At 36.0% G+C, this 22,196-nt stretch overlaps 2 protein-coding genes across 5 annotated transcripts in view; both read right to left on the reverse strand.

Moving 5' to 3' along the window:
* Positions 1–578: 578 nt before the first annotated feature.
* LOC110462232 lies at positions 579–2,369 on the reverse strand. Its single transcript, XM_021516107.1, has 3 exons — positions 2,321–2,369; positions 1,533–1,831; positions 579–1,136 (listed from the first exon to the last, which is right to left on the reverse strand). Exons 1-3 carry the CDS (start codon positions 2,367–2,369, stop codon positions 597–599), a joined length of 888 nt encoding a protein of 295 aa, XP_021371782.1. The 3' UTR covers positions 579–596.
* A 4,942-nt stretch (positions 2,370–7,311) lies between these two features.
* Positions 7,312–22,196, reverse strand: part of LOC110462259 (ankyrin repeat domain-containing protein 26-like) — an 84,824-nt gene continuing 69,939 nt past the window's right edge. For all 4 annotated transcript variants that reach the window (XM_021516157.1, XM_021516159.1, XM_021516158.1 and 1 more), the window contains 11 exons: positions 21,052–21,069; positions 19,800–19,898; positions 19,177–19,227; positions 18,637–18,710; positions 18,218–18,287; positions 16,581–16,679; positions 16,042–16,212; positions 13,403–13,606; positions 12,608–12,786; positions 10,624–10,799; positions 7,312–10,098 (listed from right to left, as the gene is read on the reverse strand). In XM_021516157.1, the coding sequence (XP_021371832.1) occupies positions 9,980–10,098; positions 10,624–10,799; positions 12,608–12,786; positions 13,403–13,606; positions 16,042–16,212; positions 16,581–16,679; positions 18,218–18,287; positions 18,637–18,710; positions 19,177–19,227; positions 19,800–19,898; positions 21,052–21,069 (1,260 nt within the window). In that variant the 3' untranslated portion in view covers positions 7,312–9,979. The remainder of the gene's footprint in view (positions 10,099–10,623; positions 10,800–12,607; positions 12,787–13,402; positions 13,607–16,041; positions 16,213–16,580; positions 16,680–18,217; positions 18,288–18,636; positions 18,711–19,176; positions 19,228–19,799; positions 19,899–21,051; positions 21,070–22,196) is intronic.

A 22,196-nucleotide genomic window follows, 5' to 3' on the forward strand; every position in this document is an offset into this window, starting at 1 on the left:
AGTATATTTTTTAATTTTCAGATTGCTTTGTTGAAACTTAACTGAGGGTAACTATTGTAATGCACTGTATACATGTTATGCTCTGTTTAGATGTGTTTCTGTTTTGTTGATTATACTTGTATGCTATGTAGGTATGGTATACATCATTGTTTTTTGTAATATTTATGTAATATTTAATGAACCTGTGAATGTAGTAGGTTTCTCTTTTATTAGTTGACATATCTAATCAATTAAAACACCCATACGTATACTTAACAGACCTAGCATACTTTCCTCCCAAAAACCAACATTGAGTAAAACCAAAGATTTAAACAGTATACATGTATATGTAATAGCTTATTCCAGTTGCATTGTTTGTCCTATATTTAACTCAAGGAACTGATAGATTTAGTTATTATTTACCTTCTTTGTATTCTCATTTTGTAATCTTTCCATAGTACTTCCTGTAGGATAGAATCCTCCCACCATAGGACTTCCTGTAGGATAGAATCCACCCACCATAGGACTTCCTGTAGGATAGTATCCTCCTGCCATAGGACTTCCTGTAGGATATAATTCTCCCACCAAAGGACTTCCTGTAGGATAGAATCCTCCCATCATAGGACTTCCTGTAGGATAGTGTCCTCCTGCCATAGGACTTCCTGTAGGATAAAATCCTCCAACCATAGGACTTCCTGTAGGAGAAAATCCTCCTGCCATAGGACTTCCTGTAGGATAGTGTCCTCCTGCCATAGTACTTCCTGTAGGATATTGTCTTCCTGCCATAGGACTTCCTGTAGGATAGAATCTTCCTGCCATAGTACTTCATGTAGGATAAAATCCTCCCACCATAGGACTTCCTGTAGGATAGAATCCTCCCACCATAGGACTTCCTGTAGGATAGAATCCTCCCACCATAGGACTTCCTGTAGGATAGAATCCTCCTGCCATAGGACTTCCTGAAGGATATTATTCTCCTGCCATAGGACTTCCTGTAGGATAGTATCCTCCCACCATAGGACTTTCTGTAGGATAGAATCCTCCCACCATAGGACTTTCTGTAGGATAGTATCCCCCTGCCATAGGACTTCCTGTAGGATAGTATCCTCCTGCCATAGGACTACCTGTAGGATAGTGTCCTCCTGCCATAGGACTTCCTGTAGGATTGTGTCCCCCTGCCATAGGACTTCCTGTAAGATAGTGTCCTCCTGCCATAGGACTTCCTGTAGGATTGTGTCCTCCTGCCATAGGACTTCCTGTAAGATAGGGTCCTCCTGCCATAGGACTTCCTGTAGGATAAAATCCTCCCACCATAGGACTTCCTGTAGGATAAAATCCTCCAACCATAGGACTTCCTGTAGGAGAAAATCCTCCTGCCATAGGACTTCCTGTAGGATAAAATCCTCCCACCATAGGACTTTCTGTAGGATAGTATCCCCCTGCCATAGGACTTCCTGTAGGATAGAACCCCCCTGCCATAGGACTTCCTGTAGGATAGTGCCCTCCTGCCATAGTACTTCCTGTAGGATAGTGTCCTCCTGCCCTTGGACTTCCTGTAGGATAGAATCCTCCTGCCCTAGTACTTCCTGTAGGATAGTGTCCTCCTGCCATGGGACTTCCTGTAGGATAGTATCCTCCTGCCATAGGACTTCCTGTAGGATAGTGTCCTCCTGCCATAGGACTTCCTGTAGGATTGTGTCCTCCTGCCATAGGACTTCCTGTAAGATAGTGTCCTCCTGCCATAGGACTTCCTGTAGGATAGTGTCCTCCTGCCATAGGACTTCATGTAGGATAGTATCCTCCACATTTAGCTTCCTATTACCTGTAAGATCATTAGATGGAATTTTCCCACCTTATACTTCCTGTAAAAAAGAATCCTCAAAACCTTAGACTTTCTGCAAGATAGAATTTTCCACCTTAGATTTCCTTCAAGAATTAATTTTCCTGACTTTCTGAAGCTAGAATCCTTAGCCAAATACCTGATTTTTCTCTAAGATGGATCACTGCAGACATAAATATTAAAGTTTAATCTTGTCACTGTGATCCCGATGTCAGTGAAAAGTTAGAACCTCTTCAGGTTTATGTTGATCCAGAAGTTTAGTTTTTGTCATAATCTAGAAAACAGTGTAATGTGCGGGCGCTCACTCGTCTAGCTACTGACCACGCTCGACGTTGCTGAACTAGTGAGCCAGTCCCCGGGTTATACCACATTGTTTTAAAAGCTGTAGCTTGACAGTAAGGCAGTATTCTCCCCTCAACTTTCTTAGCCGTTACAACAGTTATACAAATCATGGTATTCATCACTATGAAAGTCTTATTTCAGTCATGTTGCACTGTTTACTTGATAAGAATGATATTCCCACCTCCCCCTCTCCCTCCCCCTCGAACATTTGGATGTGAGTTTGTCTTCTATTCGTATCACCGGTCATAAAATTCAACATCAATCATATTTTATATCACAGAGTAGATTAAGATATAAAACACAGTTATAGTAAAATATATTTATGCTCTGGTCTATCTGGTGTATCATATCAGGTATTTATCAAATATTTGCCAGATTAAATGGTGGCCATTCACACCAGCCAAACCCTTTTTATTAAGGCCTACCTACTTAAGCAAGTCAATCATAACTCGCATACTAGCATATATATACTTGTTTAGTTGTCATATCTTGATGTTTAGATTACCCTCATTTTTGACTCTGATATCAGAAACATCTCCTACATATTACTTTTTGCTCAAATTCCATTAATTACAGAGTAGATTTCAGCTATGACATTTTACACTATTATGTCACAAAGAGGTAATTTTAAGTGCTACTTAGATTAAAATCTTGTTGTATTTTGCGACATATTTTCGAATTGTTAACACGTATATAGATTTAATATTTGCATTATAATGTACTTATAACGACCAAGCTAAAGGAAATAATAAGTCCTTAATGAATGCTCTCAATGTCTTAAATCATTGGTCTAACTTGAAGTTGACCTTTATATTGGAAAACATGTTGTTACTGTTAGCTTTGACCGGTTTTGAGACCGTATCATGTGAAGCATTCTTTTGACAACAACTGATGATTAATCGATTAATGATGTATTATACATGTTTATTACATGACTTCCTGATTCTGCAATCTTATCAACTGAAACCTGCTGTGTGACCTGAGCAGGACACAGGGAAGTTGATAAAACGTTACATCAGCATGAGTAACCACTAATGGGTATGTATATAAAAATAGCTCAAACAGGGATTTTCTAGGGAGTCCATTTATCAAAAAAATAAATATTTTTTAATTGGTTTTTATTTTGCAATGTTTTATTTTTCCCCAAGAGCTTTCTTCAAACAATATAAGTTAACTTATAACACTGTCATCAGCTTAAGCTGGGAGGAGAATTAACTTGATTTCTTCACCTCATAAAAATTCTATTCGGCCAATGGATTGAGCTCAGATTCTTCGTATTTGATTTTGTATGTTTAGTGTCATATAAGCAATTAATAACAACTTTTGAGGTTAATAGAATAATTCATAAATTGCGTAATATATTCTGAGGTTGGAAGTCGAGGGAAGCATGATATTTCAAAGGTTGATAAATAATTGTATTGACCTCATTCCTGTAACAGAGACTGATTTTTCACATATACTTGATATATATGTAAACGTGTACATGTATATCATTTTGACTTTCGGAGAGGAATACAGGCATCTCATTAACAACCCAATATGGAAAACCTGCATTGGAATCACATTTTTTTTTTAGTTCACCAGAATTGTGTGATGCAGTCAACACTGCACCCCCCCNACTATTCCTATTTTGTGCAGAGACTCCAAAATTGTTCACACTAATTTTGAATTTTTAAATAAGAAGAACTCCTCACATTTTTTAGTGCAAACTGATATTTTACAGTGCTATTGTCCAATAGAGGTCATTGTAAGTGTAAACTCTTTGGACTTTTTGCCTCATGGTTTACCTGTGAAAAATTTGAAAGCACTGAAGCATGGTGCTGTGGAGAAGCACTGACAAACATTGTAATGGTTGCTACCGTTACCATGGTGATTTATTACATGCATGTCTTAAGAAAATATCAAGACGCTGATTAAATGTTGACAAATCTGTATAGATAATTCATAAAATTTCTTATCTAGATTTGGGCTTATTGATAAATATCAATTTGAAAAATAGCCTGATTATTTCCCCCATAGCTGTTTTTCAAATGCATGTACATGTATTACATGATTAACTCATTCACCCCTGAAATTTCATAATGAACTATTCCAACCTTTGAATTGGAAGAGTTCAAATGTGTCTTCAGGGGTAAATGAGTTAAAGCCATCTGATAAATTTCCTCAGGCTCAACTTGTCAGTTGTCAGCTCATAACCTGACTGAAATAGACAACTGTTTCTCATATTTAGTAATTTTCTGTGAATGGTTCTATACATTTATAACTATTTTAATCATTAAACTGATCAGCAGACAGATTTTATTTCAAACACTTGGTTATGTGTGATCAGTTAATTAAGAGTAACAACCTGAAATTTGCATAAGTCTACATCTACTGTTGATGACGTCACACAAATGTGTCGCATTGGCAAAAATTTGGCATCGATCCACCCATATTTAATATTATAAACGTCATGAGTCTTCGTCACCTTCTGTAGTCAGGTTATGAGATGATAACTCCAGTTTGTGGGAACAATGGTCATTGAGGGATTGTCTCTGCAGACTAAATATTACCATTTATATATAGTGCGTGTGTAAAAATCGGGGAAATCTCTCCTGAAACAATGCTATTTAAATTGAGTATTAGATTGCTTTATAATGCAACATCTTTAGAAAATCTTGCATAGTTTTTATATTATCATCAGTCTGACAATCCGTAAAACATGAAACATACCCCGGGATCTTGTTTTGATAGTTTCATGTTTAGAAAACCATTTTGTTGATGAAAGGTTTCATGGTAAAATCAGAATGTGTGAATTGTAAGTTGGTGAGGTACTGCAGGACTTGTAGTAGAATATACTTATGTTCATAGATAAACTGTATAGCTAGGTATTACACATCAAAACGTATAGTGAGATGTTGCCTACAGTGAGGTGTTTTTATGTAAAAAAAAGTATTAAAAATAAACGGTTGTTAATCTTTTATGAAAGCTGTCCTTGTTATCTTTGTACACTGTTATATCGTCTTCTTCTTCCTCTGTGCTCCAGTCTGATTTCAAAGCACTTCCCCTTGCAGAGCACCATACAGTCACCATTATGTATACGCAGAATCTATTTGCCAGTACAGTAGATTTCGCTTAATATCACTTCTCATTTGTCAGATGAAAACATGATATTAACAGGAGCATGACATAAAGGGAAAACATGTTTTTCTGACCATTTTTGGATGTCAAAACCCAGAAGTGACCGTATTTAAATGTCCTAGTGATATGGTATAACAAAGAAGATCGTTTAGTAAAAATGTTTGTAACTGACAAGGGTTTTCTATTTGTTGATTTCATTGAAATATGCAGCGAAAACACTTGCTTAATTCCGTCGGTGCTCTACAATCGTACGGGATCCAATAAGCCTAGATAGACAATTGTCAGCTGCTAGTCTATAATCTTCTCCAGATTCAGTCGTAAAGAATGTCATGTTATTACAAATTTACCTAAATCTTTTCAATGCTTTGATTTTTGAAACATCTTTGTAAATTAGATACTTCAATCATGCGTTCCAAGTTTGAAGTTTACATTGTTTTCTGCGAGTGCAGAGAATGTGAAAGAGCTACATAGTGATGAACTGTGATCTTTTGTAACACAGTAACACAATGTTTAGCTCAAATGTATTTTTGAGTACCAACAGATGTACCATATTATGATTCTGTTTCTGAGTATCAATCTCTAGTTTTTCTGAGTACATAACAGATGAAGAGGGATTCTATTTGTGAGTACTGGTGGCTCTAGTATAACCCTATATTAAAGTACCAGGTATAGTGAAATTTGATTTTTTTCTGGTGTTATAACTCATCATAGCAGTGCATATACATGTATATATATATTTTGGGGTGTAATCTGAGTTTTTCAGGTGTGATATATATCTTATCGTGGCTGTGTAAACCCATAGCCTTTTTGTGACCTGTTGTGTTATGGTAGGGTTGAGACGGAAAGAAAACATATTTGTCCAGATTTTTCATTGGATTGCATTATGATATGATATGTGTAATTAAATGTTGATTCATTTTGAGAAATGGTTCAAGATATATAACAGCTTCTTCAGACAGCTCTGTACGTATCTGAGCATGATACTCACTAATGGCCAAATATCATAATCTTAAGATCTTTTGATTGTTCACAAGTCATTTCAATATTTTTCAACACATTTAACCCCTGTGACCTTGAATGTGGATGAAGGCCATTCATTTGAACAAATTTTATTGCCCATCATCCCAGCATGCTACTCGGGAACTGGCCAAATATCATACCTAAGGCCTCTTGGTTGCTAAGAAGAAGTCATCTAAATTAAACAGTTGAGGCCGGTCAGATGGACGATGGATACCCCACCATTGTCCTCTAATTGTAGCTCTAAATACCAAGCACAAAATAAAATATCACTTCATGTACAGGTAAAATGAAGACAAAATATTCAAGTATTTTTTTTTTTTTTATTAAAATAGTTTGATTTTGTATATTTCTTGTGTACAAAATGGATACACAAATTCAAGTTTGTTATAAAAGTACATAAATTGTATTAAATGTAATATTATTACTCTGTCATTACACATGCATACTGTATTATATATATATCAGTGGTACACTACATGTACCGTTATAGAACTTTAACACTAGTATGCTAGGTATGGTATTACATCATCAACGGATACTGAGGAGTAACATGCATCAGTGTATATATTAAGTAGACTCCGTGACCATGTGTCTGGGTGACCTTCGTCAGGCATTCCTCACTCACTTGGCATTTAATTAAGTATAGGTGAAATAAATCAAGTTTAATGCAGAATTTTGCTCAAAGAACAGAATCGAAAAGAAATATCCAACAGCTCATTTTAAATATAAAACTTGGTGATATACAAATTCTGAAGATCAACTGCATCAAATTCCCTTTTATTTATATACTATGAAAAGGATTTACATAACAAATGACAATCCGACTAAATTTTTTGGTAATCAATAAATAGACACCCTTCTTTACTAAATGGTAATTGGTACGCAAGTGCAGACTGTCTCTCAGATCTAACAAGGTCTCCATACAGGGACTTTAACCTCCTGTCCTGTCAGCATAACAAAGCTAGGAGTTTTTGTTGCATAATATAATGTACCGTAATGTTTTACTTTTCGACTATAATCAGATGCATAATATGGGCATTAAACCAGTATGTGACTTATACAGAGTAATACTTGATGTGTATGAAATTGATAGAGGCAGACAATGATATTCAATCTTAATGATCAACACAACCACTCATGAACACATCACTTCATTTAAGATCGATCAAGGTGCCCCAACTGTTACTTAATAATTAAGATGATACACTAAAAAGGTTCTTTGCAGCCTTACTCCCCAATCACGGAAGAAATGCAGTCAGAGGTAGGCAAAATCTTCATAAATTTAGAACACATACTTCAGCAGAAATGAAATTTCAGAGGTATTTGATTAAAGTTAATTCACCCAGAAAGTGTAAATGTAAACTGAGATTTCATTCAAAACCCAGCATCTGTAGTCAGGTAAAACATATACTCCAGTATCTATAGAATCTAATCAATCAACTACATATAAGGTACCAAGTAATTGGTGCCAGCGGCTGGGATGTTAACAGCCTGCACTATAACAGAACAGTTCCACACACTCTCAACCTTGTATACCTGTATTGAGTACATATTGCACATGGGGATATATAATATATAACAACCTGGAGACATAGCACGATCAGCGACCTCTATCTACAATTTCAATAAATATATACATATTAGAAGAACAGATTTATACTTTATATCAGACAATCAGTTTAGTTTGATGATCACAGTGAGCAGGAAATGAAAGTGATTTGTACAAAACAACTATATGGCCTCTCTGCAGATTCATCCTAGGGCTTGTTATGTTTATGAATAAACTGGCCGATCCTTTTACATCTACCCAATGAATTTCAACCTGGAAGTCAAAATATTCAGTTTTGCTTCACGTGAGGTCATTTCTGGACGGCAAAAAAAATGAAAAAGATGCAGTTGCACTTCGAAAAAATCTATCAAAGGTGAAATCCTGATACTTTCACACAATAAAAACTACAACTCTGAGTCGTGTAAATGGTGGCTTGCCTGGGGACGGAAGTGATCAAATTTCAACTAATACAACAACCATAATCCCATCAGAATGTCTTCAGATGCATGGTCATAACAGACCATGCCTTTCAGCGACTCTTTCAAAAAATGATATGTGACATGTACTGTAACACCATCGCACACAACTGTGATCACATTAAAAATGTAACTAAGGAGATAAAACGGTGGACGGACGGTTAAACCACAACAAAACCGTTAACTGTGTGTTACAAAAAATAACTGAAAACTGGCACTAATTATATCATAAACTTAACACAGAAATAATATCTTTAGTTTCGGGCTTATTATTGCGAGTGAAAGGAGTACCATCACAAGAATTGCATATAGTGTACTATTGCATAGTAGCATACCAGAAGACACATGATTATCGTGTGAAATGCTGTTAATAGCTACACCTTTAGTTCCTGTACAATGGTGCACACTGGTCTCGTCACCATAAATCAGTCTGCCTCGTAATGCCACAGGAAAACCCCTAAATTTGAGAGAACCTTTAACAATTTGCGAAAATGAGAAACAAACACAGAAAAGAAAGGTTCATATTGGTGACTGAAAATAAGATTCCACAAAAACGTGATGAGATGACAGTAAGTTAGATTACATCCTTGTAAAATCATCAAATGAAGAGGTTTTCCAGAGCATGATTTTTGTGCAATGTCTAAATATCAACCTTGACTACTATCCTACATAGCAGTATACCTACTATAGTTTTGTGTAATGTAGTATAAACTATACCATCTGTTTTACTATACAGACTAACCCTCCCTGATTTATAGTTAGCTACGACTTGTACTAATGTACCTTTATAACTACGGTATGCTACTGTCATTAACTGCTGCAATCATGCATTGTAACATCATAACTGGCACTCACACTCACGGACAGCTTTGTACTCTATGATGGCATCTCACAACCTAGCGACAACTTTTGATGACATGCTCTGTGGATGGACGTTTGTAACTAGATATCACAGGCTAATATAGCTGGCCTGTTTTTATACGTCTACTAATATTGGCCATAGGAATAAACTGTTCTCGATGTGTCCTCCAGTACTAGCAATGGGAATTGTTGTTCTCGGTAAGTCCTTCAGTATTAGCAATGGGAATTATTGTTCTCGGTAAGTTCTCCGGTACTAGCAATGGGAATTATTGTTCTCGGTAAGTCCTCCAGTACTAGCAATTGGAATTATTGTTCTCGGTAAGTCCTCCAGTACTAGCAATTGGAATTATTGTTCTCGGTAAGTCCTCCAGTACTAGCAACGGGAATTATTGTTCTCGGTAAGTCCTCCAGTTCTAGCAATGGGAATTATTGTTCTCGGTAAGTCCTCCAGGACTAGCAATGGGAATTATTGTTCTCGGTAAGTCCTACAGTACTAGCAATGGGAATTATTGTTCTCGGTAAGTCCTCCAGTACTAGCAATGGGAATTATTGTTCTCGGTAAGTCAGCAATGGGAATGAACTGTTCTTAATATGTTCTCCAATACATGTTCCACTACTGCTGGCAATGCGAAAGAACATTTTGTGATTTTGTTCACCACTGCTATTGAAGCGGAAGAATTGAATAGTGATGCTGTGTACAATTATGTATCACAAAGTAACTCTCATCATGGCACTGTAATGCTGGGTACAGGTTTATAGACACGAGCTGTGAGGTCTGTCGGCAGTAGTCTGCTATACACAGTACTTCCTCTTCAGCAGCTCCAGATAGTCAGAGTTAGATTTGGCAAACGAGGAGTTGACAGCATGATCGTCAAAGTTAGAGATTAAGGGCCTAATGTTGTCATGAGGACCTGAAAGTAGACATAAGATAGTAATACATGCAATACTAAAGAGTAGGAAGTGACACAATTTGAAAGGACACCACTGTCAACATTCAGTGATATGAACAACAAGTTTAATGAATTCAAGTTGTCTTTCATTAAGTTACTGATACTGATCATTATTTGCTATATATAGAGACCAATATAAAATAGATGTTTTTTTATTAGTAATTGAGGCCATCAAGCCATATTTTCTTTTTCTACTGCATTGTTTCTTTCATCTAAGTGCACTCAGATTCTAGTGCGTTATAAAGTTTATAAATTATAAACACCTTGACAAATTGGCATACCCATTACATGCAATAGAAGCCAATCAATACAGAAACTTAAATTGTCACAAAAATAATTTAGCTTAACATTTAAAGCACAAAAATAGGCTAAAAGTATCTTTAGTACCACTAAATTATATATTTTTACAGTATTTCAGACATTCTTTTTTGCAATACAAGTATTTTGGGCCAAATATTAGCAAACATGAACCATAGCTTATCTTACCAGCTTCTAGATGTTTGGCAATGCTGCGGTCAAGTTCCGCCTTTAGTTTGTTGCCTAAGATATCGTCTGCAGTTCCTGAGAAGCGTGTTGAATCCAGGAGCTGCCCGTTCAATGTCCCGGAAAATGAAACGTTACCAGGGGTACTATTGAACAGGCGAGATTTCTGTCTTTCTGCACTGAAATTCACCATAACACAATACATTACTGGTACTGCATATTTACTGAAACACCACATGATTTCAATACATTTGGCATATCACCAAACATTTTACATTTTTATCATCAAATATCTGTGGATTGAAAGTAACAGGGAACCTCATATTAAAAGAGGATCCTGTGTATATTATTGCTCGACAATGACAAAAACATTGAAACTGAATCACAAATGGTTTTTCCATATAGCACCTAGCCTATTTTTTTATTTTTTTTTTAACTTTTGTCATTACAACTTTTGTCATTACCCATCTGCCATCTACACAATTATACATGGGAGTTCTATAATGGTAAAACTGGTGGGCATTCTAATTCATTCCTCAATTATACCATCCCTCCTCAACAACCTTTCTACCCTAAACAAGCAGTCCACGGGCCTGTTAGGACCTCAATCATTTCCAACTGGTTATGAGCAGGTGAGATAATACTACAATGTTCTTGTAATCTTTTCAGAGGAAGGACAGGGTACATATAATCAATATAGTAAATGTTAGAGTTATTGGACACATCCCCCCTTTAAGTACATTGTTGTACACTTGTGTTAACTAAGCATGTGTGAGATAGTGAGTATACACATAGTAGACATGCAGTATTGTTTAGGCATGCTTTATTACAAAGCTGTAGTATACATGTAAATGTCCAAGCATAAAAGTGACTTACTGAAATTGTGGCCTGTATGTCAACATCTATACATGCTTCATTTCTTTACACATCACAAATTAGGATTGTTTTTCTATTTTTGAAATTATCATGTTTTCCCAATAGAATGCATGTACATCTGTATCCTATAACCTGACCACCATCACCTATCTTAGTCTTAATTGATACCAATCCAGTGAATGTTTATATGGGTATCAAATATTTATATTTATCACATAATGTACTGTGTTAACCAGTGAATGTTTATATGGGTATCAAATATTTATATTTATCACATGATGTACTGTGTTAACCAGTGAATATACCCATGTCATATTTTTTGGCATATTAACCCTGTAATATGACCTATCAGCCCTGTGATTGGTTGCAAGTTTCGATTGTTTAAATTGTGATGTCAAGCTAGGACATGTACATGACGTCACAAACTTTCGTTTGGAGTCAAAATGGCAGCTTTTTACTTTTCAAGGTTGCATGAAAATTCTCATTTTACATGAATAAATGCCACAAATCTTAATTATGTGATAAAAAGGATCCTACAGTCATTTTCATTTCATATGAAATTTATGAATTTCATCACAAATTTTTCATTTAAAAAATTCTTGACTCGTTTCATAAATCTTATATGAAATAGAAACTCATGTAAGATCCTATATATGTGTTTAATCAAATTGATTTCTACCCGTGATGTCTTACGTATGAAAACAATTACTATACCTCTTGTCATCATCAGTGACTGAAATTCAGTCAAGTTACATATTTTCTGTTTTGTTGATTTTTATTGCAAATGTCTCTGAGGCCTGACAATCACAAGGTACTCTTTTGGCTAGCTGCAGGGGGTGCAAACTTTTATGTATTTTAAGTGAGACAACAAATAAAGCATTTCATCACTCAAACACAAATACCATAGTGTAATCATATACAGCAAACTAACACAATATTACTGGGAGGATTTAAGTATGGCCCTCGACCTTCTCCAGTCTGCATGCTAATAGACAACAATCACAACATACCAGCTATGCAACTGTTACAGGATAAGAGTAAGTACGGTGAGCCACCATGCAAATGTTGAGACTACAAACTGTAAGCCACATACGCACATGGTGGCACTTACACTAACTTTGTTTTGTAGTTGAAGGCACGGTCTGTTGATTTCATCAGCTGCTCACTCAGGCGTATCCTCCACTGCATCTCGCTCTCATACAGGTCACGGAAACGTTTTGCTTCCATCTCTTTACTGTCCTTCTGGGCAAGAATCTGCTCATACTTGATTCTTAATGAAGTTGTCTCCTCCTTTGTAAAACAGGAAACGTTATTAAAGTAAGATTCACCTTCTCAAATTAGTGTGAATTGATTAATGAATACCTAATTATTTTCCAGCTTTACTTGACAATTTGTACAGCCATTGCATTGTCATGGAACAATACAAGAGGCTCAATTGGCCTGCATAGCTAAACTAGTATTAATCTTATACTGGTAACCTTAAAAGTGGACTAAAATAAAGCTACAGGCAAAATATCAGTATTTATGACTTTTATTAGGCATCTGTTGTAATCACAAGGGGTCAGTCTTTGGGCTGTTTTTCATTACTTTGTGAAGTTTGGGATTTTGCAGGGTTTTATGACAGATAACTTCCTAAATCTGGGGTTAAATTGACCCCGATGCTTGAGATGTACCAAATCAGGGTTTTGGCTACATTTTACAGATTTTCCATCACTTCTCAGCACATTCCTGGGGGATTGACATCTATGATACTTATGTATAACAGCTAGCCTACAGTCATTGCAAAATTCACCTGCATGCATGGTTTTGACTTTTAGATTGCATAATTTTCACCCAGCATAAATAACCATGTATACATATTATAGCAGTTTTAAGCACTAACTTAAAGGAACTATAAAATTCTAACCTGTAATTTTCTGTTGATTTGTTTGAGTTTGGAATCAGTTTCATCCCGAGAGGTGTCCAGCTTTTCGCGAGAGCGGGCCTGGTCCTCCAGGTAACTGTTGACCTCATCCAGTTTGCGATTGAGCTCTAGTCGGTAGCGTGCCTCCAATTCTTTCTTGACTTGGTCAAGCTCTTCCTTGTCCACATAGCCATTCTCCACCCGACTCTGAAGAGATGCACCACAATTTACATACAAATCATCAAATAACTTTTTACATGATTTTTTTTTTTACTCTTTTAAAATAATCTTGAAAATATCATATTCCTATACATGTATACTATTAGTAGTGTACTGCATTGTTTGGCGATACACTATTTATTGTTAGCCCAAATTGCTGACCAAGGCAAAGCCAATGATCTATTTTTAACAGTCTCGGTTTCGAATCCAACTTTACAAACACTGACTGAAAAAACTCAACTGATATTTAATGCATATATATCTTAATAAATATTATGACACAAATCTAAAGCACTATGTGCAAATGTCATAAAACAATGAACATCATAAAACTTTATTTTCATTTTCAATAATCAAATGTTGAATTATTTATCAACGAATGTACATAAAAGTGATATTTCTGAAATTTTTCTTTCATCCATTTCCAGATGTTCTGGTTCAATTGAAGAATGGTCTTTGTTTCTCTCTGGTACAGGCAAACAAGGGTAAACATGATTGAGAAATGAAATAAACTGAAGTTATTGTACAGCACAATAATATCTACTCTCATAAAGATAGTTGTTGCAAATGTCCCAAAACATTCAGGTCTGTTAGTAAAATGTTAGATTTATTATATTTTCAATCATGCACTAAAAGAAAAGAATGAAAAAAATACTAAGATACTGAACTTTTGACATACTATGTATAACTAAGACACAGGTGTCAGCCTCTGAAACCTCCAATGAGATGACGGAGGAGGTGCATGAAACACGACTGAAACGGCTTTGCTCAATTTATCTTTCCCTTTTTATCCTAATGAGGGAGGGTTGACGACTATGCTAACATGTTCAGTTGTGAGACGTTGACATTCAAGACAAAATCTATAGACAAACTACACAATATGGATGATGTGGAACCATTGCTCCCAAAACACAAGGTGATTGTCTGACAGCAAATCGATGTGATATGCATTCAACATCCATTTCTCTCTGCTACCTATATTTACTAATCCATCCCAGATTTTACTAATACCTAGAGTGTATCCTTGTGATCCTTATGATACTGCGACAATGCAAACTCTAATATCAGAGCAAAATATATAGTTGAGTATGACCAAGCATAGGTATGAAGTAATGGTGTGCAATAGGAATGGTCAAATGACAGAGTTAGTTAAACTACATGTTCTATAGAAACCTAAGTAAAGTGTCTTTGTAACGAGTAGTGTTGTAGGTTCTGACTAGAAGTTTCCGGATGTTTTCCTCAAGCACACTTGGATGTTTGGTGATGTCCTCCAGTAAGGACTGGGGTGCTACAAGCCTTTACCACTGTAATATAGACCAAGCAGGCCTCCAAGCTTGCAGGCTTCTGACACCTGTTAGCGAACCACTGTAATATAGACCAAGCAGGCCTCCAAGCTTGCATTCTTCTGACACCTGTTAGCCATTTATGTATTACAACAAGGATACAACGATTTATTTTGACCACAATCATCTGTCCTATGTACACAGACTGCTGAAACGCAATAATAATAGGACAATATTGTTGTGCCATCAAATTTTTCATGCAGCAAAACAGCAACATGAACTTGAACAAAACACTGAACAAACATATTTCAGAACATGAACATAAAACAACCAAACAACAAGCCAAAAGGCCCACACACAAGTGAAACGCTGTTTACACAGTCAAATTATCTAATATAATAATTTGTGAAATGCAAGAATTATTGCAAATCAAAAAAATATTCTTTTCTTATCTTTAAATGTTTCCGGACTCAGATTAAAATTGGTCTGAACATCAAAGTGATCATAATTCTATAGTTTAAAATAAACTTCTAAAATATTACCCTACATTTCATTTAAGAAGGACTGGTGTGTGAGCCAAACACAAGCAGGCCTGATGTCATACAATAGGTTACTGGGACAATAGAAGTCAATACACAGCATGCTGTTGGCCTGATGTCATACAACAGGTTACTGGGACAGGTCAATACACAGCATGCTGTTGGCCTGACGTCATACAACAGGTTATTGGAACAAAACATAATACACAGCATGCTGTTGGCCTGACGTCATACAACAGGTTATTGGAACAGAACATAATACACAGCATGCTGTTGGCCTGACGTCATACAACAGGTTATTGGAACAGAACATAATACACAGCATGCTGTTGGCCTGACGTCATACAACAGGTTATTGGAACAGAACATAATACACAGCATGCTGTTGGCCTGACGTCATACAACAGGTAATTGGAACAGAACATAATACACAGCATGCTGTTGGCCTGACGTCATACAACAGGTAACTGGAACAGAACATAATACACAGCATGCTGTCCGCCAGGAAGTTAACCAGTCAAATTCATGCTGCCTGGGTATCCAACAGTACAACAATTAACGCCGGATCACCATGGAGACCTGGTGACCTGCAGGGGCTGACCTTGTATGATGTATACTCTTGCTCCATCTTTGTTTTGCTGCGCTCCAGTTTTTCTACACTCTTCTGTAATCGCTTGAGCGAGCCAAGCTCACTCTGTAGCTGCAAGTTCTTAGCCTGGAGCTTGGACTTGCCGTCCACCTCCTCCTCAACCTGCTGTTGGAGCTCACTTAGCTGGCAGGGCAAAGGTCAGAGGTTAATAAAGGAGGTCAAATGTCAATGTATTAAGGTATAAAATGGAGGTCGGCAGGAAATTGCAGAATGTCAAAGGTAGTTAAAACAACTGCTGCAATAGGTCCACAGGGCCAAAAATATACAAGGTGGATTGGAGGATGATCCTGTGGCTACAGAACATAGGCAAAGGAAATATGGAAAATGATCCACAAGTTAAAGAGAAATTGTACCAGCAAATATGATTAAAATGAAATAAGTTACTGAGTAAGAGAGATCCATCCACTCTACACCGACATTGGGGGGAGGGGTGGGGCAACACTGGATAAAGGGGCGTGGTCCACACTGGATGGTGGGTGTGTCATTGTTACCTGTCTCCTGACTGTAGACAGAGTTCCTTCCATTGCTAATCGTTCCTGGTCAAAGTCTGAGTGCAGAGTATTAATGCGATTGTCCGAGGTGTCTACAGTCTAAACTCATCCATGAGGAAAGCGAAACAGAACCAAATAGGAAATGTTAGCTAAGAGAAAAGTCAGAACTAACAGATTTTTTTTAATGTTTTATGGTAGGCCTCAAAAGAATTTTTAGGGCCACCATTCCTTGTACATTTTTGTATCAACATTGTACCAATAGACAATGAAAATACTCCAATTAATTCAAAGACTTGATTATTGCATTAGTAAATTTTGAAATGTTACATAAAACAAAACTGATACATTTAACTGACTGGAGATAGTTTAAGACTTAATAATTGCAGAGAAGTATGATATTTAGAGTCTAAATGATTGAACAGAAAGTGTGACCATAAATTAGATATTGAATTGATAATACATAATTATAAAAAGGAGAAAAAAATATTAAAATAAAAAGATTTAATGTTAAAATGTAGACTAAGTATACACTGATTCCCAGATGTCCTACTATAGACACCTATTAGTGCCAACATTGACTGAAACATGACTATGATAAAAGTAAATCATGAATTCTGTTGATACTTGTTTTTTAAGACTCAAATCTGAATAATTCAAATCTTGGTTAGATACTGCAATCCTTTAGAACAAATTTTAAACGTTATAATTAAACTCATCAAATTCACACTGTAGTATCAAGCTTCCTAGTATCCTTTCCTTTCTGGAAATCTAAAATCTACAAACTAGCAGTGCTGCTGTATCTAAACATGTGTGTAATTCATTGTGTTGTGAAAAAATTCAATTAAGCACTGAAAAGCACATGATGCAAGCAACAAAGTTTATTAAACACATATTCCTGATAATTATCATTATGCGAGGCTAACGAAGGTAGGCCCGTCTGTTTAGACTATATGAGAACTCAGTAAAACTATCTATAAGGTTAGCAGTAAATACTAGTTATCACACTAAAACAGCTGTTGTATACAATACATACATCATCTAAAGGATCCTGCAATGTTTCAAAGTCACACAAACATAGTCATTAAAAAGTCAGAGATTGGACATCAGTACAGCCCTACTAGAACAGTGTACGGATTTGTTACATCCGTTATTATCCAAATGAGAAAACTACCAAGTGAAAATGTCAGTCGTAATTTGCCTTGTAAGTAAATATAACATGAGAAAATTGTTTGAGAAAAAATTGTAGCAAGGTGAGAGGCCTTCAACATCTGAAAGAGTCATATCAAAAGGAAGCATACCAAGCATAACTCATAAATACAATGATGTTAAACACTTTTAAAGTAATGCCCAATAAACATACAGGTGTAAGCTCTCCAGATGTGTAAATTGTATAAGTTTTTGCTATCGTGGTTACCAGCATTAACCTGAATCATCAGGATGATAGGGACTAGTTTAAAAGACAGCGAAATTTCTGCTGAATTAAATACTGTTCTAAATAAACCGAAACCAGACTCAGAATTAGAATCAATTCATTCCATCACTTATCATACTACGTATAGAGAGTGTCCCCCCAGTGGACAGTCAATGAAAGTCTTAACTAAGAAGACCCATTCAGCACTAACTCCAACAATACCCACCTTTAACCGCTTCTTAGCTGACTTCAGATACGCCTTTAGACTAGCAATCTCCGTTTGAAGTTGGACATTCCTGCAAAGTAGAGTTAACATGGTAATATTTGTGGTGTAATCAGAAATTTAGATGACAACATTTTTTGTGCAGTACATTTTATCAGTAGAGACCAGGTTGATAAAAGTAAGAAAAACAAGAATTGTAAATACAATTACCTCAAAATTATTCTATTATTAATGATTTGCATGATGAAAACAATTACTGAAAACTGATACACAGCTTTTGTTACATTCTTAAGAACAGGGAAAAAAATCTGTCGCATTATAATATTGACTCTTGAATTAGTCATAAACCTGTCATACTAACTGAGCTAGCTAATAACCTGTGCAAGAGCCTTTATTACCTACTGTAAGGCAACAACTCTTACTTGTCATGCTCAGCCTCATATTTGGCCTCTGATGTTTTCTTCAGTTCCATTGCTTTCCTGCACTTTCTCTTCTCCTATAAATATTTAAGAAAGTAATTCATAACAGCAACTGTAAGATTGAATACATTTTTGTGTCAAATAACCATGAACAATTCTGTCAAACATCAAAATGATTACTTGTTGTGCACACATGTACAGATTTACAAGGAATAATTGAAATTTTTTTTGTACATCTGAGAGAGGATTTCAAATTTACATTTTTCTGTACTGACATGTATACATGTATATTGCCACAAGAAAAAGTTTTTAAAGATAAAAACAGCAACATCATCTTTATTACTCTGGTTTCCTAAATATTCTGAGAACAGTTCAGTTATAACTCTGGTAAATTGTTCCTATATTGCTAGTTATGCTGACAATCATACATGCAGAATCACAACCATGTGATATTTAAATCTTAATTTTTCAGAAATATTTATAAATACATATTTCTAAAATGATTTTACTGAGCATGACCATATGAAAATCAGTTGTACAAACCTCTTCTAGTTGGCTGACAGCCTCCTGTCTCTGTCTCTCATACTGAACAATCTACACAATAGTCAGGGGGTACAGTTGAATATTTGAAAGATGAATGGATATTTCAATTTCATAATAAAAGTACTGTTGCTTAATACTATTAAGTCTGTTAAACACAGATATAAACTTAAATGCTGCTGAAAGTTAGCTTGACATTTTAATTATTTCCAGAAAAGATTTCTTGATATATTTATCATAATTCATTCGCATAACAAGGTTATATAACACATACATTATATTTTATACAATAAAATAATTTAAGTAACATAATATGAAGTAAAATTTGACATTTTATTATAGTTTAAACAATATTATCATTTTATACAGAATTTAAGGATCAAATTCAACCAGCAGCTAACAGCTGGTCAATTTAACATGATAAATATCCTATAGAAATTAAACATAAACAACAAAGAGCTACATTCTAGTATTCTATGTCTACAGGGATACGTTAGAGCTGTGTGTTACTCACACAAGCCAAATACTACAAGGTTACAGTGTAAGGAAGCAATGAAAACACTATTTCACTTCACCATACTCTGTTTACAACTTTGAAACAAGTGTCAGTTGTGTTACACACTCACCCGCAGACCAAGTTTAGAGCGAGAAACAACCTCTGTTTCCCACAATTCCTTGTTGTTTTCCGCTTCCTGTGACATCATGTTGCGAGTAACAGACTCCATCTACAGAGTTACAGGGAGTTAACAGATGAAGGCGATGAAGACAGAATGACTAGACATCAACATAGCACCAACTATTTTGATATCTTTTTTGTGGTTTAGCTGACTTTATTGGTTAAGGTATGACAGCAGGATTATATGATCATTAACTTAAGATGTTTGAATATTTCCTCATTTTTTTATGTGCATCACTGTTGTCATACACACAACACTAAGTTTACCAAAAGACTTCATCCTTTGACAATTTTTTTCTAAATCCACAAAAAATGAAATCAAAATAGTTGTGTGTAATATAACCAGCACACATGTAGGATATGTAGATATAGATATAGCTACTACCTTACAGAGTAGGACTCAAACACACAGTAGATAAAGCTGTAACCTGACAGAGAAGGATTAACACACGCAGTAGATATAGCTACTACCTGACAGAGAAGGACTTACATACACAGTAGATATAGCTACTACCTGACTACATGAGAACAGAAAGTCTCTCATTGGGAGGGCAGTATACATGATTGAGAGGGCAGTATACATGATTGGGAGGGCAGTACATGAGAACAGAAAGTCTCTCATTGGGAGGGCAGTACATGATAATTGGCCAGTTTGTGGTTACACAAGACCGTAGAAAGAATAATCTGATTTACAATACTATAGGTGTAATACTGCTCTGTCAGGTTGACCTGAAGCACTGTAAGTAATTATAAGCACCCAATGTCAATGACAACAAGATTTGTTGTAACAGTAATAAGACAACTTAAGCAAGTATTATTAAAACCTTCCATGATTCAAAAGACGAGATAAATATGAAGAACCATGCTAAGCACAAGTGGTTATAACATGACTTCAATTTTAAAGAGGAGAGGTTGGCCATAAGATACACCAAAGATGTTACCAAATGAATACAAGCATTTTCATAATGTTGATTCCCCATGCCACAATCTCCGTTTTCAAAACTGAATGCCACACACTCCACTAATCAATCTAAAACTGCCAACACCAATAAGTTAAAGTTACATGGATATAATAAAAGCAGATTAGTTAAAGCAGTAAGAGAGATGTACCAGCTTCATTCTACCAGGCTACAGCTACAGACAATACATAAGCCATGCACATAGAACTACAGATAACAGCGGGCAGTGCACCCATCACTTACATCAATACCCTGCTCATGCTGAAACAAGAAACAGTGTCATGCTATATACACCCATTCATATGCTTGTTGACAGGCTCAAGGTGCTTAGTGATACAACATATTGTAAGTTAGTGACTTAGTGTGTACTGGTATACAGGCTTAAGTCTCCTATCCCTTAGTGATACAACATATAGTAAGTTAGTGACTTAGTGTATACTGGTATACATGCTTAAGTGGTACACAGGCTTAAGTCTCCTATCCCTTAGTGATACAACATATAGTAAGTTAGTGATTTATTGTATACTGGTATACAGGCTTAAGTCTCCTATCCCTTAGTGATACAATATATTGTAAGTTAGTGACTTAGTGTGCACTGGTCACAGTCTTAGGTCTCCTATCCCTTAGTGATACAACATATAGTAATTTAGTGACTTAGTGTGTACTGGTACTCAGTCTTAGGTCTCCTATCCCTTAGTGTTACAACATATAGTAAGTTAGTGACTTAGTGTGTACTGGTACACAGTCTTAGGTCTCCTATCCCTTAGTGATACGACATATTGTAAGTTAGTGACTTAGTGTGTACTGGTACAAAGTCTTAGGTCTCCTATACCTTAGTGATACAACCTATAGTAAGTTAGTGACTTCGTGAGTACTGGTACACAGTCTTCGGTCTCCTATCCCTTAGGGATACAACATATAGTAAATTAGTGACTTAGTGTTCACTGTTCTCAGTCTTAGGGTTCCTATCCCTTAGTGACACAATATATTGTAAGTTAGTGACTTAGCGTGTACTGGTACACAGTCTTCGGTCTCCTATCCCTTAGGGATACAACATATAGTAATGTAGTGACTTAGTGTGGACTGGTACACAGTCTTAAGTCTCCTAGCCCTGAGAGATAAAACATACAGTAAGTTAATTACTTAGTGTGTACGGGTACACAGTCTTAGATCTCCTATCCCTTAGGGATACAACATATAGTAAGTTAGTGACTTAGTGTGTACTGGTACACAGTCTTAGGTCTCCTATCTCTTAGTGATACAACATACAGTAAGTTAGTTACTTAGTGTGTACTGGTACACAGTCTTAGGTCTCCTATCCCTTAGTGATACAACATACAGTAAGTTAGTGACTTAGTGTGTACTGGTACACAGTCTTAGGTCTCCTA

Source organism: Mizuhopecten yessoensis, unplaced genomic scaffold (assembly GCF_002113885.1).
Source record: "Mizuhopecten yessoensis strain PY_sf001 unplaced genomic scaffold, ASM211388v2 scaffold10765, whole genome shotgun sequence".
NCBI classification, from domain to species: Eukaryota; Metazoa; Mollusca; class Bivalvia; order Pectinida; family Pectinidae; genus Mizuhopecten; species Mizuhopecten yessoensis.

Bases quoted from the DNA above. Each gene is read 5' to 3' on its own strand.
- LOC110462232 (XM_021516107.1), bottom strand. From the start codon at position 2,369: ATGTTCGAGGGGGAGGGAGAGGGGGAGGTGGGAATATCATTCTTATCA. The intron at 1,832-2,320 runs GTAAACAGTGCA...AGGAAGTATAAG, and splicing joins GGGAATATCATTCTTATCAA to GTGGGAAAATTCCATCTAAT. The intron at 1,137-1,532 runs GAAGTCCAAGGG...ACAATCCTACAG, and splicing joins AGGAGGATTCTATCCTACAG to GAAGTCCTATGGCAGGAGGA.